This window comes from Podarcis filfolensis (assembly GCF_964270895.1).
Source record: "Podarcis filfolensis genome assembly, chromosome: 4".
Taxonomy (NCBI): domain Eukaryota; kingdom Metazoa; phylum Chordata; class Lepidosauria; order Squamata; family Lacertidae; genus Podarcis; species Podarcis filfolensis.
In genome coordinates this window covers 91,417,114-91,428,517 of record NC_139607.1, presented here as the reverse complement: position 1 = coordinate 91,428,517, position 11,404 = coordinate 91,417,114, and the positions used below count along the sequence as shown (strand labels likewise).

The following is an 11,404-nucleotide window of genomic DNA, read 5'->3' as shown; positions in this document are numbered from 1 at the left end:
ATTATTATTATTATTATTATTAATGACCTGAGCAAGAGGATGTGAATAAAATACATGGTACAAACTCTGGTTAATAACCCTAAATCAGCCACTCTTAACATAGCCAGTGTATCACTGGTCATATATAGGAAATGCTCTGAACAGCAGCATTAATCCAACCCCAACTACAGCAAGAAATGAGCTGCATAAACCACAATGCTGCTTTGATATCACACCAGCTATTTTCCAACTATGTCACACCAGTCAACATTTAAAAAGCCATTCAATGAAATTAAAATTTTATAACGTAAGATTTAAAAAAATCCTTTGAGCCTGTAACTGGAAGATCAACACATTTTTTTTATTAGGACACTGTGTTCTCATAGGTATGACACAACTAGTTACACAGAAACATTCACACATATTTCAAGTACTATTATTCAAGGCTTCAATTTCAAAAAAATATTCAACAATACTCAACCGATTAGCAAGAAAAAAAGGTTTGCAATTTTATTTGGCTTCAACATGCTTCAATAGGCACTAAAATCCCTGCAGTCATATTTTTGAGATTTTTGCTAAGCAAGTGTGTCATTTGCCTTGTTGAAAAACAAGCAGCCACACCCTTTGCATACAGATGCAACAGCTTATTCTTCAAGGGGCAATGACACACAAGGTGGATCAACTACCCAGAATGTATTTTGTCTAACAAAGTATTTCAATAATACAAAATTAAAAGAGAGAATGTCTGCTTTCACAGTAATACCACGTTAACAAAAATGTCTATTGTGAAAAGCAATTGTAAAAATGCATCAACTTCAGAAACTATGCAGCACAGTGACAGCCAATTGTGGCCTGTCAACTGGAAATGTGCTAGCAACAAAAAGGAGGGGATGTTGACCCTAGCTTTTGAAAAACAACAGCACTAGGTCATAAGGAGCATTGATGGGACTCGATATAATGTACTGCTCCCATTATAAACACAGAATGCTGAATAAGAGTATAATTTAAAATTGATTAGTATACAATTTCAGGTGTTATGCTCCCATGCCATCAAGCATGGGTTATGAATAGCTAGAGGACTTTCCAAGATTGCACTCATTTACAGCAACTGGTGTATGGGGACTAACCCAAGATATGTACCAGTATATAGATTTGTCCTGTGTTGGGCTGCAATTTCCCCCAGAAAAGGGATGCCAGCCACTCTGTATAGTTCAGAGATAGGCAGATAAGAAATACATCTGCACTACAGATATAACCCAAAACATGAACAGCCATATAAATGAATTTATAGTTCAGGCGAGGCTCATGGTCTCTGCTATGCCGAAAGGATGTACTTCAAATAATTTAGACAATCGACTGAGAATAATGATGAAATTGATGTAGGAGAACAAGTGCTTTTTCACACTGTTACTTTTCACATTAGTATTATACTCATTTTCTTGATAGACTGTATTATTCAAAACATTCACATAATTTTGCAGTGTTGTTTTAAAGTAAAATGCTGCAAAAGCCCTGTTACCTTTTCCCCTTTTTAATCATACTACCTTTTAAAATAAAGCAGGAAGTGTGCCAGCAGCTGGTCCCGTCTCTTCTGCCCCATGACAGCTGTATCCACTTCAGCATAAAGAAAAACAAGGATGCTAAATACACATATACTTTATTAAACAGTGAGGTTTCACAAAGAATTGTATCTCCTTGTACACAAATTAACTCCTGATTCTGATAACTGATTATGTGTTTAACAGGAAGTATTCCACACATATACCAAGAGAACAAAAATAATATGGAGAAGCCTCCTTTAGGAGGCGTACTTTTTCCAAATTTAACATTCTTTGTGGAACCCCACTTTACATTTTCACACCCCTTATTTCCCCAATTTACAGAAATTAAAGTATTAACCACTTTAATACAACAGAAAAAGTTGAAGGTGTTTGACAACAGAAACTTTTCCTCAACCCTAGACATGGACAGTTGCAGGAACACTATGAAGATGAACATTTGTTCACCTATTTTTTTTCAGACTGATATGCCGATTTCATTTTACTACAACAATTTAAGAGACCTGTATGTGCCTTAATCATGAAAACTAATTCCACTGGGCTGTGATAGAAGACTTAATTTTTTGGAATAAATAAGTGTTTGGTAATATTCATGCAGTGCAGTCTTCAAACTGTACGTAACAGTGCAAAGGGTCAGTATGGTTGAGCACTCCAGCTTGCAAAATTACTGTTCTCATTTACATTCTTAATTAGTAAGATAGAAAGTACCCAACTATATCAGGATCTTGGTACTTTTATTTGGACATGTCCTACCGCTAGCCAACATGGGAAGATAATAGTGAGGAGTTTGGGGGTTTAAGCATAGATGCAATAGTAAGAAGCAGCCTTTCTCAACCTTGAGTTCCCAGATGTTGGACTACCACTCCCATCATCCCTATCTGCTGTCCCTGCTGGCTATGGATGATGGGAGTTGCAGTCCAACAACAAATGGCGACCCAAGGTTGGGAAAGGCTGAGTTAGAGCCTTATTTCACTGGTGAAATGCAACATCAAAGATGAATGTATGGGGCTTATTTGTACCTTAAAAAGTTCATCTTCACCATCTTAATTAGTAGACTGGTTTTCACCCCCCTTTCTCCACATTCAAATGTATGGCCAAACATACATTTAAGCAGCACCTGTTTTTGAAAACTTCACCTACTCTGTAAAAACTCTGCATAAAATAACATCTGTCCTGATAAAGCCTTTCCAAAAATAATGAATGACTGGAAAAGGCTATGCAGCTTGACTAACCATTAAATTGCAAGTTGCTCAATCAGGATCAACTGATTCTACAAAATGTCTCCAGGGCTTCTGAACTCTTCTAAAGACTGGTCCAGACCAAGTAATAAGAAACCCCAGAGTAAGCATCAATGCAAAGTTGTCTGATACCACATTATGGGAATATAGGGATCCTTACCAGGTTGCGAGGTGGAAAGCGACTGTTCTTTTAACCCCTACACAACGGAGCCTGGCAGGGCAACCACCTAAAAGAGAAACTGTCAGAGAAGTTTAATAGTAATGTATAACAGATGCGATATAATTTCACATGCATGTTTTAAACTACCTGCTGCACGGTATTACTACTCTGCTCTTAAGTCTGTCCAGTGACGAGGCCAACGTTTACAATTCCCAAAAAATGCAGGCTAGATTTTTATCTGCCAGGCAGAGCATTATTTTTACTGGCAACCAACACCAGGTGCCGCCATTTCAGGCAATCATTTTTGTCTTTTTTAAACAAAACCACCTGGCAGTCTCGAACTGTGCCACCTGCGTGCCATTGTGAGAGATGTCCTGACCATTGTGTGCCTTAAAAAAACGTCCTCTGTTTACAACACGGCCAAACTGGCACCCCGGCATCGATCCGTCCTGTTCACACGCCCGCGAAGGTCTGCGCTTTTTTTTTTTTTTAACTCTCGGCTACGGAAGGGAAGGAAGGAACATGCCAGTTTTCTGACTATACCCCCCGTTTGTGCGCTGCGCGTTTATGTCTGCTTGCTGCGGCTTGCTTTCCTCCCTCTCTCTTCCGCTCTGTCCTCTGACTGCCTCCTCCACTATAAAGCACACACCCCCTGGGCGATCGCGGGCAGGCACCCCGAGACAAAAAAATGTTATGTTCTGCGTAGTTAGGAGCGAAGAAGAAGCGGAATACTTGACCCTACATTTTGGAGGCGAGGGCAGAGTAGGAGTAGGAGTCGGCGGTGGAGGGAGGCGAGGCGGCCGCCGCCAAAGCAGAGCCCACCGCCGCCCGCCGGGCGCAAGCCGAGCAGAACTCCACCGAAACCTGGTCGCGATCCACGTGCAGGCAGATGCCGCCGGCGCTGGGGGAAGCCGCCCTCTTGCGCTCGCCTCCCTCGGGCACCACCGGCAGGGCGTAGTCGTGGTCGCCGCTGGCCTCGTAGGCCGGCCTGGCCTCCAGCACGGCCGCCGCCGCCCCGTCCTCGACCAAGCCGCTGCTGCTGATGCGGAGCCCCACTCTGCCGTCGCCGGCCAAGCGGCTGAGGAGCCTCCCCAGGGCGCTCTGGTTGGCCAGCACGGCGCGCAGGTAGCTGGTCTCCCTCTCCAGGTCGCGCAGGCGGCGGCATAGGCCGCGGTTGCGGTCGCGGAGGCCGCGGTTCTCGGCCGCCAGGCCTTGCAGGCGGCTCTCCAAGCCCATCACGTACTGCTTCTTCCGCTGGCGGTTCAGGCGAGCCGCGGCCGCGGCCTTCAGGCGGCTGCTCCCCGCTGGCCGCGCGGGGCGACGGCCTTGCTGCGGCCTCTGCTGCTGCTGCTGCTTCGGCTGCTCCTCCTCAGTCTCCGCGCAGGCCCGCTCCGGACTCGCCAACCAGCCCGGCCGGTTCTCGGTCGCCACCACCGCCGCCTCCAGCCAGTCGTCTAGCTCCAGCTCCAGGCCCGCCGGGAAGAGCAGCTCGGCGCCACCCGCCTCCTCGAGGGAAGAAGAATCGTCGCTGTCCTCGCGGCGCGGCGGCGCGGCTTCGTCGCCCGCCTCGGCCCGGCTGCCGCTCCTGGCGGGAGGAGGCCCTTTGCTCGGGGATGGGCAGGCCGACGAACTGGCCAGCAGCTGGGCCAGGCTGTGGCGCATAATGGCGGCGGCGGCGGGCGGGCAGGCCCGAGCTACCGCCGCAACCGCCGCCTCGGTCCCAGCCCTCCCCGCCGCCTGAATCAGCTCCGGCTGGGCCCGCCTGGGCTGCTGCGTTTCCGCCTCAGCGGGAAAGCGCGGCTTCTTCTCCCCCCCCCGCTCGCCTTCCGCGCCTGTGAGGGAAGATGAGGAAGCTAGCCCGCCTCGCGACTCCGCCGGGCCGTTAATGGCGGAGAAGGCGGGCCCGGGCGGTTGGCGCCTGCGCACTGGCTAGAAGGCGCTCCCTCGAGGGGCAGAAAATGGCGGAGGCGGCACCTTCCTCCTCGCCCCCCCCCCCCCGTTTACCTCAGAGCGGGAGCTTTAAAGGCGAGGGGATTCTGCACAGGGCTGGGTCTTGTAAATGACGGGCCTTGTTTATGCTCGCTTGTATTTAGCCATTATTATTATTATTATTATTATTATTATTATTATTATATACCTCGCTGTATAGGGCGGTATATAAAGTCAATTAATATTAATAATATTTTTTGTACCCTTCCTCACACCCCCCCCCCCGCGGGACTCATTTTTTTCATTTATTTATTGCATATCTACATGCAACATTTCCTTTCAAGCTCTAGGTGGCATGCAGATACCCTTTCACATTTCTCCCATAAAAAAAAGAGACATCCTATTCTTCTATTATTACTATTATTATTACTACTACTACTATTTAAAGGGCTGCCAAACGTCCAGAATTTTTCAGGCATTGCCGGAAAACAGTGTCCTGATTGGGGGGCGGGATAATAACCGCTGAATGTCAGGTACAATCCAGATGTATGGCAGCCCATGTCGGAAGTCTAGATTTTGGCAAATTTCCTTAAAAATAGCTGAAAGACTTCATTTTCTTTTTTTAGATTTTGCAGAAAAGAAAAGAAACCTCAACTTCAACTTTGGCAAAAAAACACACCTCAACAACAACAACAAAAAAGCTCAATTACCAATTTATATTTATATACCTGTTGCTTGTAATCATTTGCTTCTTGGTCCTTACCAGCTCCATCCAGTAGTATGCCCAATTGATGCCACTGCAATTATTATTTTTATTAATTATTATATTTATTAGTCGCTTCTTTTTGCCATGGCGACTGGGGAAAAAATACATCCAAAAAATACATATCTCAGTCTCAGCAACCTAAGAATGGTCGCCTTCCTACTCTAAACAAAATTATCTTAAAACTGGTATCTAAAATAGGGGGGGAAATTATCTGGTAAAAGATTATTTTATTTTCTCAAAGGCCGTAGGAGCAAAGCTGACAGCAAAGGCTTACGCTATGAAATGTCGGAGTTTGGTATTTAATTCTTTCTCTTTCGTAAGCAACTCTGTGCTGTGCTTCTTGTACGCCTCAAAATGCATCCGGAGCTCAGTGTAGGCTTGCTGGGTGCCATCCAGCCGCCTCCGCAGGTCTCGCACCCGGAGGTTGCAGTCCACTGCTACAGCCTCCGTCTCAAAGCGCAGCTCCGCCGCCTGCTTGGCTTTCTCCATCTCTTCCGCCTTCTTCTCCAGCTCCGCAATCTCCCTTTGCTTGTCCTGCAGCACCTTGCCTCTGTCCATCGCCAGGTTTAGCAGCTCCTCCTTCTCCTTGGTCAGCTTCTCCACCTTGGCTTGCAAGGTGCAGTCCACATCTCTTAGCTTCTTTTCCGCTTGCTGCAGTTCCTCTGTGACGTGGCTGTGTTTCTCCTCCAGGATACCCAGCCGGCTTCTCAGCGACTTGATTTCCTCAGCCTTAGATTTGGCTTCCTGCTGGTGGGCTTCCAAAAGTTCCTTCTCTCGCTCTTGGGCTCCGCGGCTGTCCTGTTCGTAACGTTCCTTTAAGGACTTCGTTTCACCCAAGAGTTTCTTAAGCTCAGAGGTGAGCTGGGCCACCTCGGCCTCTTTCTCTTCCAAAGCCTGGCAGAAGAGGTTCTGGTTCTCCACCCGCAAGCGGTGGTTCTCTTCCCTCAGCTGCAGGTTCTGCCTCTTGTGCTCATCCTTGAAGTGGATCATGTCCTCGTGGTTGGCAGCCAGATCCATGAAGCGCTCTTCCAGCTGCTGCACGCGCCGCGTCTGGTTCTCCAGCCGCATAGCATCCGCCATCCTCTGTTCCTCCAGGTCCATGTTGATCTCCTCCAGGGCCTTGCAGCGCAAGAGCTGCTCATCCGCTCGCTTCTTGAGGATGCAGATCAGCTGGGACTGCTCATGGAGCCGTGAGCGGAGCATGGCCTTCTCCCCCTTCTCCCCATCGGAGAGACCTTGGAGTTTCTCCAAGGTCTCAAAGGGGTCGCCCATGCTCCAGTCTACATCATCATCATCTTCTTCTACCTCCTTTGGTACCTTGGGAAAGGCCATTCCCGGACTCTTCCCATCCTGAGGCATGTTGAGGAACTGCTGCCTCTTCTCAATGCTGCAGAGTTGTGCAGCGCTTCCCCCTGAAGTAGCATTCAAAACTTCTGTTGCTGGCCCAAAAGGCAGTTGGTGCAAACGTTCCAAGAATCCCGTGATGTCATAAGCCAAGAACTGCTGGGCTTTCTAGAACCAGCGGGCTTTGCAGGGGTCTCCTGACCTTGTTGCATTCCTTCTGCACTGCAGGTGAGGAACGCAGATCTGCAAGGGAGCAGGGAATCGATGCACACCAGCCTGGCCTGGAACGAAAGCCACCACACTAAATCGGTGCTTAGTTTCCTAATCGAAGATAAACAGTATGAGAGCTTCACCTCTTATTTAATTCCCCACCCCCGCACCAAAAAAAAGATGTATTCCCTGTTAAATCCTAAGTGACTCTTAGCTTCATTCTCCCCTTTTCCTGAGTTAGGCTTAGATAGGGCCACTGAAGTCAATGGTCTTCCTGGCAGCAGCAACACAGCTACAGAATTCTCCTTCCCTTGGGAAGCCCAACTGGATCTTGACTATGCTACCACTCAGTGGATTTGTAACTGGCTGACTGACCGAACCCAAAGGGTGTTCATCAATGGTTCCTCTTCATCCTGGAGAAGAGTGACTAGTGGGGTGCCACAGGGTTCTGTCTTGGGCCCGGTCTTATTCAACATCTTTATCAACGACTTGGATGATGGACTCAAGGGCATCCTGATCAAATTTGCAGATGACACCAAACTGGGAGGGGTGGCTAACACCCCAAAGGACAGGATCACACTTCAAAACGACCTTGACAGATTAGAGAACTGGGCCAAAACAAACAAGATGAATTTTAACAGGGAGAAATGTAAAGTATTGCACTTGGGCAAAAAAAATGAGAGGCACAAATACAAGATGGGTGACACCTGGCTTGAGAGCAGTACATGTGAAAAGGATCTAGGAGTCTTGGTTGACCACAAACTTGACATGAGCCAACAGTGTGACGCGGCAGCTAAAAAAGCCAATGCAATTCTGGGCTGCATCAATAGGAGTATAGCATCTAGATCAAGGGAAGTAATAGTGCCACTGTATTCTGCTCTGGTCAGACCTCACCTGGAGTACTGTGTCCAGTTCTGGGCACCACAGTTCAAGAGGGACACTGACAAACTGGAACGTGTCCAGAGGAGGGCAACCAAAATGATCAAAGGCCTGGAGGCGATGCCTTATGAGGAACGGCTAAGGGAGCTGGGCATGTTTAGCCTGGAGAAGAGGAGGTTAAGGGGTGATATGATAGCCATGTTCAAATATATAAAAGGATGTCACATAGAGGAGGGAGAAAGGTTGTTTTCTGCTGCTCCAGAGAAGCGGACACGGAGCAATGGAGCCAAACTACAAGAAAGAAGATTCCACCTAAACATTAGGAAGAACTTCCTGACAGTAAGAGCTGTTCGACAGTGGAATTTGCTGCCAAGGAGTGTGGTGGAGTCTGCTTCTTTGGAGGTCTTTAAGCAGAGGCTTGACAACCATATGTCAGGAGTGCTCTGATGGTGTTTCCTGATTGGCAGGGGGTTGGACTCGATGGCCCTTGTGGTCTCTTCCAACTCTAGGATTCTATGATTCTGTGGATCCTTATGTCTGGGCGTTAAGATGAGCAGTGAAGGCATTCCTGTTCCACCATTCAGTGCTCATCACTGGCTGCATGCACATCATATATTTAAAGAATGTGGTTTACTCCAAATAATGTTGGGAACTGTAGTGTTGTTTTTTAATGGTGCTGGGAATTGTAGCTCTGTGAAAAATAAAAATTCCCAGGATTCTTTGGGGGGGAGCCATGTATGGTGTGTGTACACTGCCTTAATTATTATTCTACCCTAACAGTTTCTGGTGCTGATGGCACCTGTTTCTTTCAGCTCTCTGTTACGTGTGTTGTTGCTGAGATTCTATTGGAAAATGTATTTTAGAATTGTTGTAAGATGCCTTAAACCCTTGTTGTTGAAAGATGAGATAGAATTATTATTTTTTTAAAAAAATAAATGTGCATAAGATTGGGCTATAAATGCATTATGCTGATACTTTGCCATATACACTGATAAAACCATATTATAGGTCTATACATTGTTCCATATAACCCTATACTAAAGTTACTATAGAAGTATTTCAGCAGCAGCCTAGTGATTCACTCATAGAGCCCCAGCTACAGCAACACATGACCAACTATTTTCAGCTGAATATTTTATTTAAGGATAATGAACAGCTATCTGCTGCTGCTGCACTGTGAGTTGGGGAAGGCCGCTCCCTCCTCAGGCTGATTCCACCTGGCCCAGGGGGCGGGGCCCAGACTGACTCACTACCGCCACAGCTTAGGAGGCCTCATGAGGCACTGGGACACCACTGCGGCTGCTGCACCGTGGGGGTTGAGGAAAGCCGCTCCCTCCTGTAGGCCCACTCCACCAGGCCTAGGGGGCGGGGCCCACACTCGCCACCGCTACAGTTTTAAGGACACTGGTGTTGCTGCAGCAAATGTTAAAAATGTTTTTATATATTTTAAAGGGGTTTTTACTTTTTACTTTGTTGTACCACCGTGAACGGTGGTCTGTATACATGTATTTTTATTTTGTTCCGTTTTATGTTGGTTTGGGGTTGGATAGTGAGTGGGGTGGGGATTTGTTTTGTTGGTACAATTGTTTTTGGTTTGATTTGTTTTTTATTTTGTAAATGGAGGTTGGTTTGAGGCTTGGGATTGCTACCGTAGTGGGGCGAGGGAGGTATGGCGGTGGGGGCAGATGTCATAGGCGAAGGGGATCGAGATACGGATATGCTCGTACCCCTTCCAATCTGCGCCCCATCCCGAGGGACGAAGGTAGGGTGAGCAAGGATTACTCACCTCCGTCACTGGTGTTGTGCAATGCCAGGTCTATAGGCAACAAAACCGCCACCCTGCGAGACTTCTTCACCTCGCAGGGGGTTGACCTGGCTTGTGTGATGCAGACCTGGGTGCGCGAAGGGGAAACTGTTACCTTACGACAGATGGCGCCCCCGGGTTTCTCCGTCCTCCACCAGTCGCGGACTGTGGGCCGGGGGGGAGGGGTGGCATTATTAATCCGGGAAGATTGTTCTTTCAGGGCTCTACCATCGCCATCGATTCCCGGCATTGAATGTGTTGGCCTAGTGTGGGGGTCCGAGGTGAGCTTGGCTGTCTGGCTGGTGTACCGGCCACCTAGCGCACCAGCAGCCACCCTGTCAGGCCTGCTGGAGGCGGTGGCTGGCTGGGCCTTGGAGTTCCCTAACCTATTGGTATTGGGGGACTTCAACATCCATGCTGATGCCATTCCCTCCTCACAGGCTCTGGACCTGGTGTCTTCCATGGCGACACTAGGGCTCTCCCAGTTTGTTTCGGGCCCCACACATCAAGCAGGCCACACACTGGATTTGATCTTTGGCGCCGGTATAGATGTGATCATGTCTCCTTCGATGAAGGTGCCATGGTCTGATCACTACGCTCTGAAAGCCAGGATTGATTTTCCACCCCCACCCTGCTTAGGTGGCGAGACAATTTGGGCTCGCCCGCAGAGGCTGATGGACCCTGATAGATTCCGTCAGGCCTTGCGGGACCTTGCTCCCCCTGGCGACTCATTGACTGAGCTTGTTGAGGGCTGGAATATCCAGCTCCTAGCAGCCATCGATGAGATCGCACCTAGGCGCCCTCTGCGACCCCGCAGAAACCGTGCTCCCTGGTTTACCGAGGAGCTTCGGAAAATGAAGCGGGACCTCAGACGGCTAGAGCGAGTATGGCGGGGTGCCCGTGACGGAGCCTCAAGAACATCTTATAGGGTTTTTATGAAAACCTACGAGATGGCAGTGAAGGCCGCTAAGAAGTCCTACTTCTCGGCCTCCATTGCCTCCGCTAGCTGTCGCCCGGCGCAATTATTTAGTATAATTAGGTCTTTAACGTCCCTTGAAGGACAGCCAAATTTAAATAACAATTTGACACACAGCTGTGAGGCATTTGCGAGCTTTTTTGCGGAGAAGGTCCTGTTGCTTCGCCATGACCTCCCTGCCAATTTGGATACAATAAAGGAACTGGAGGCCCCTCGACTGTCCTCGGGTCCAGTATTGGACCACTTTGACTGGATATCCCCAGCCGATGTGGACAGACTCCTCCGAGCTGGAAAGCCCACCACCTGTCCTCTTGACCCGTACCCGTCTTGGCTGATTAGAGCGTGTCCAGACGAGGTGCGGGCCCCCCTGGGTGATATCATCAATTTGTCCCTTGGCACCGGGATATTCCCAGGGGAACTGAAGGAGGCAGTGGTGCGTCCGCTCTTAAAAAAAACATCATTAGATCCCTTAGATCTATCCAATTACCGCCCGGTTTCGAATCTTCCATTCCTGGGTAAGGTGATTGAGAGAGCAGTTGCTGAACAGCTTGGTAGGTTTC

The 11,404-nt window shown here is 48.4% G+C and overlaps 2 protein-coding genes across 2 annotated transcripts; both read right to left on the bottom strand.

Moving 5' to 3' along the window:
- Positions 1-319: 319 nt before the first annotated feature.
- CREBZF (CREB/ATF bZIP transcription factor) lies at positions 320-4,871 on the bottom strand. Its single transcript, XM_083610078.1, has 3 exons — positions 3,679-4,871; positions 2,937-3,015; positions 320-1,593 (listed from the first exon to the last, which is right to left on the bottom strand). Exons 1-2 carry the CDS (start codon positions 4,596-4,598, stop codon positions 2,967-2,969), a joined length of 969 nt encoding a protein of 322 aa, XP_083466204.1. The 5' UTR covers positions 4,599-4,871; the 3' UTR covers positions 320-1,593; positions 2,937-2,966.
- A 967-nt stretch (positions 4,872-5,838) lies between these two features.
- Positions 5,839-6,992, bottom strand: CCDC89 (coiled-coil domain containing 89). Its single transcript, XM_083610056.1, has one exon. The coding sequence runs from the start codon at positions 6,988-6,990 to the stop codon at positions 5,902-5,904; it is 1,089 nt and encodes a 362-aa protein (XP_083466182.1). The 5' UTR covers positions 6,991-6,992; the 3' UTR covers positions 5,839-5,901.
- Positions 6,993-11,404: the final 4,412 nt, after the last annotated feature.

What these genes read in the sequence shown, in the direction of transcription:
- CREBZF (XM_083610078.1), bottom strand. Translation starts at nt 4,598, where the DNA reads ATGCGCCACAGCCTGGCCCAGCTGCTGGCCAGTTCGTCGGCCTGCCCA. An exon ending in TCTGCCCTCGCCTCCAAAAT is followed by an intron (nt 3,016 to 3,678) that starts GTAGGGTCAAGT and finishes CTTCTCTGACAG; the next exon opens with TTTCTCTTTTAGGTGGTTGC.
- CCDC89 (XM_083610056.1), bottom strand. Translation starts at nt 6,990, where the DNA reads ATGCCTCAGGATGGGAAGAGTCCGGGAATGGCCTTTCCCAAGGTACCA.